This window comes from Leucopleurus acutus, assembly GCF_964270905.1.
Source record: "Leucopleurus acutus genome assembly, chromosome: 10".
Lineage (NCBI taxonomy): Eukaryota > Metazoa > Chordata > Mammalia > Artiodactyla > Delphinidae > Leucopleurus > Leucopleurus acutus.
In genome coordinates this window covers 102,016,050-102,019,624 of record NC_139153.1, presented here as the reverse complement: position 1 = coordinate 102,019,624, position 3,575 = coordinate 102,016,050, and the positions used below count along the sequence as shown (strand labels likewise).

General features: G+C 54.2%; 1 protein-coding gene across 1 annotated transcript; it reads left to right on the top strand.

Annotated features, from left to right (window-relative positions):
- Positions 1-1,068, top strand: PPP1R3G (protein phosphatase 1 regulatory subunit 3G; the record flags this gene model as incomplete). The annotated part of the gene is made up of 1 exon (XM_082848651.1): positions 1-1,068. The coding sequence occupies one exon, from the start codon at positions 1-3 to the stop codon at positions 1,066-1,068; it is 1,068 nt and encodes a 355-aa protein (XP_082704777.1).
- Between the last annotated feature and the right edge of the window lie 2,507 nt (positions 1,069-3,575).

Here is a 3,575-nt window from a genome sequence, read left to right as displayed (position 1 = left end):
ATGGAACCCCCGGGGCCGCAGCTGCTAAGTTTGGAGGCGCCGGGACCTGCGCCTTTTGAAGACCCCCCGCCTGCCGAGGAGCCGCCCGCCCCGGGAGTCCTCTGCACCGAGGGTGGCGGGGACGGCGGCGGCACGTCGGCGGCCCCGAGCTCCGACGCCGAGGGCCCGTCCCCGCAGGAAGAGACTGCCCCCTGGGAGCAGGAGGAGCTGCTGGAAAGCCGTCGCCGCCGCCGCTGCGGCGCGTGCTCCTTCTCTCTGCCCGCCGACCCGATCCTGCAGGCGGCCAAGTTCCTGCAGCGGCGGCGGCCGCCTGTCCCGGGGCCGGGCGCGGAGGGCGGCGAGAGGGCCGAGGACGCGCCGCACAGCCCGGGCTGCTGCGCCAAGTGCCAGAAGCGGGTGCAGTTCGCGGACGCGCTGGGGCTGAGCCTGGCCAGCGTGAAGCACTTCAGCGTGGCCGAGGAGCCGCAGGTGCCGCCCGCCGTGCTCTCTCGCCTGCGCAGCCTCCCGGCGCGCGCCGAGGACCTGGAGCAGCTCCCGGGCCTGCTGGCCGCGGCGGCAGCGGCCGCGCCCCTCCGCGAACAGCCTCCCCGACTGCAGCCTCTCTTCGAGCTCCCCGGGCCGAGCGCCGCAGACGAGCGCCTGCGGAGACAGCGCGTGTGCCTGGAGCGCGTGCAGTGCTCGGCACCCTGGGGCGCGGAGGTGACCGGCTCCGGCCGGGTGCTGAGCTGCCCGGGGCCGCGCGTCGTGGCTGTGCGCTACACCTTCACCGAGTGGCGCTCCTTCCTGGACGTGCCGGCTGAGCTGCGGCCCGAGCCAGGGAAGCCTCCGCCGCCAGAGGCGCCGTCGTGGGGGCCGGGGGAGGCCGAGGAGGAGCCGAGCGCCGAGCGCTTCCACTTCGCGCTGTGCCTGCCCCCGGGCCTGCAGCTCAAGGAGGGGGAGGACGCGGACGCTCCGGACGTCGCCGTCCACTTCGCCGTCTGCTACCGCTGCGCCCAGGGCGAGTACTGGGACAACAACTCGGGGGCCAACTACACGCTGCGCTACGTGCGCCCTGCCGACGCGCGCTGAGCCCGCAGTCCTCGGCACCGCCGCGCTCGCAGGGACGCGGGAAGGGGCCGACGGCGCGCGGAGTCCAGGCAGCCGCGACGCTTTGCGGAGCGTCATCCTCCTGGAGAGAAGCCGCTCCCCGCAAGCTCGCGCCCCAGACAGAACCCGCCAGCAAGCACGGAGCCCTACCCAGCGAAGCGCCCTACCTTCCCGGCCTCTTTCCCGTCGCTTTGGCCTCTGGAGTTCTCACCGCGCGTCGAATGGGAAGAAATCCTCAAGATTCCGAGCAGTGGCTTTCTCCACGAAAAAGACTCCTGACTCCTGAGCGAGGCTGCAAACCCTTGGGATTTGGCTTTAACTGTGGACGTCCCCTCGGGTCTCAGGGAGCGGTCGAAGCATCCCGCCGCCTCGCGCCGAGGGACGGCGTGAACTGCGGGCCCGCGGGAGCCCGCGGCCTGTTTCTCGAGAAAACCAGGTGGGGCCTTGGCCGGGCAGTCCTTTTCTCTTACCTGGGATCTGGGAAATGTTTGCTGAGACTCGTGCGCTTGCGTACAAATATCCTTTTGAAAAGTAAAGGTCACGTGCACGGCTGTTACTTGATATTTCAGCTCCCGGAAGTTTGGGAGACCTTGGCAGTCGGGCCGTCTTCTTCAGCGGATGATGCTATACTTTAAAGTGGTCAAACAACAATATTTTCAAATTTCCCTTCTTTCATCCCTCCTGTCTGATGTGGAAAGGCCCAGATTTCCCATAATGGGCTAGAGTGTTCTTAAAAGTGTTTTGTAGAAGTCGTTCTTTCCCCGGGCAAAATAAGATGCTTGGTGAGTTGAAATGCCGGCGTAATCGGCAGGCCTTGGCGGTGAGCCGTCAGAGCCGGTCTTTGGCCTCCAGCCGCGATGTGTAGGCAAAGCACATCGTAGCTGCTAGACTCCTGGGCCATTAGCAGTCAGAGACGCCGGACTCTCGGTGGCTGGACTCCAAGCCGGGGAGATGAGGGATGGAAAGGTGGCTTTCTGTCCCTCCTGGAGCCACAGCAGGGAGCAGTGGCTTGAATGATGAAGCATGCCCAGCAAGAAAATCCTGCTCCGAATCCGGTGGGCACCAGCCTGGCTGGCCTCCTTCATTCACTGCTGATGGCTGTGGATGCCAAGATCAGGGCTGGTGAGCCTCCTGAGGACTGGATTTCTTCATACCTTGGTCCTGCCTTGGTAACTTGTCTGTCTTTTGTTTTCATACGTTCGAGCACATGGCTAGTACAATCAGCCCGTGGGCCACATTCAGCCTTAATCCTGTTCTTGTAGGGCCTGAGAGCTAAGAATGTTTTTTACATTTTTAAAGATTTGGAAAAATTCAAAAGAAGAATACTATTTTTGTGACACATGAGAATTGTATGAAATTCAAATTTCAGTGTCCATAAATAAAGTTTTATAGGAACACAGCCACGCACATTCATTCACATACTATCCATGATTGCTTTCCTGCTACAAGAGTAGAGTTGAGCAGATGCAACAGAGACCATATGGCAAAGTCTAAAATATTTACTATCTGGCTCTTCATAGAAAGTCTGCCAACCCCTGCTCTAGAGAAGTAGTATTTTTTTAAAACTATATGTTGAGAGTCATACTTAATAAATCAGTTAAACTTTTAGTAAAATTTGTCACTTGAAGTAAACCTCCTTTGAGTAAAGGTAAAACTGGTTACATTACTCTCAGGAATCTTGGTTGGTTACAGTAAACACTAAGACACGAAATGTACAGTTATTACTGTACTGGGGAGGGGAATCTACCTGCTTCTTACTTCTAAGAAATAACAGAAAGTCAAGGTAGCTAAAATATAGCACCATCTGAATTCACACCAGGCTACAAAAAACTGCCAGGTATGTCGATGCTTCAAAATGGGATGTGTCTCAAGCTATAGGAATATTTAGATTGAACTCTGGTTTGTAGACATCCTTTTTGACTACAGCAGTGTTTGCCAGGGGTAACTGATCATGGGAAAAAAATTTAAGTACTAATTTCTTAGCGGAAAGCCATCAAGTTAATGAATTACAATTTACTCTTGGAGTAAAGCGGACTAAACAATGGTCACGTGGATGAAACAATACCTAATTCACATGTGCTTATAAAAATCAATAAGCATTTATTAGAATTACATAATTTTTCTGCTACTAAATACAAACACAATCAAGCATTTTCATTCTATGTCTGGTGTGGGGTCTGGTATATCACTTCCTTTTTAAAAGCACATTGTTGCATAATAAAAACACCTAAATACATTTTGTATTTTTCTTATGTACTTAGGAATACATTTTAGTTGAAAAGTACTGATAGTGTATATGACCTATAACACAGTTTGAAATGTTAGTTTATATGGTAGTAATGCACTCTTTTGAATTGTTTTAGATTATTTAAAATTAAATTAGGAACACAGTATAATGATCAAAATAGAGAGCCTCTTGTCTGGTATCTTTTAAAATGGTAACCCATTAAATCTAGAATAAAATACATAAGAAATGGATTTTTAAGAGA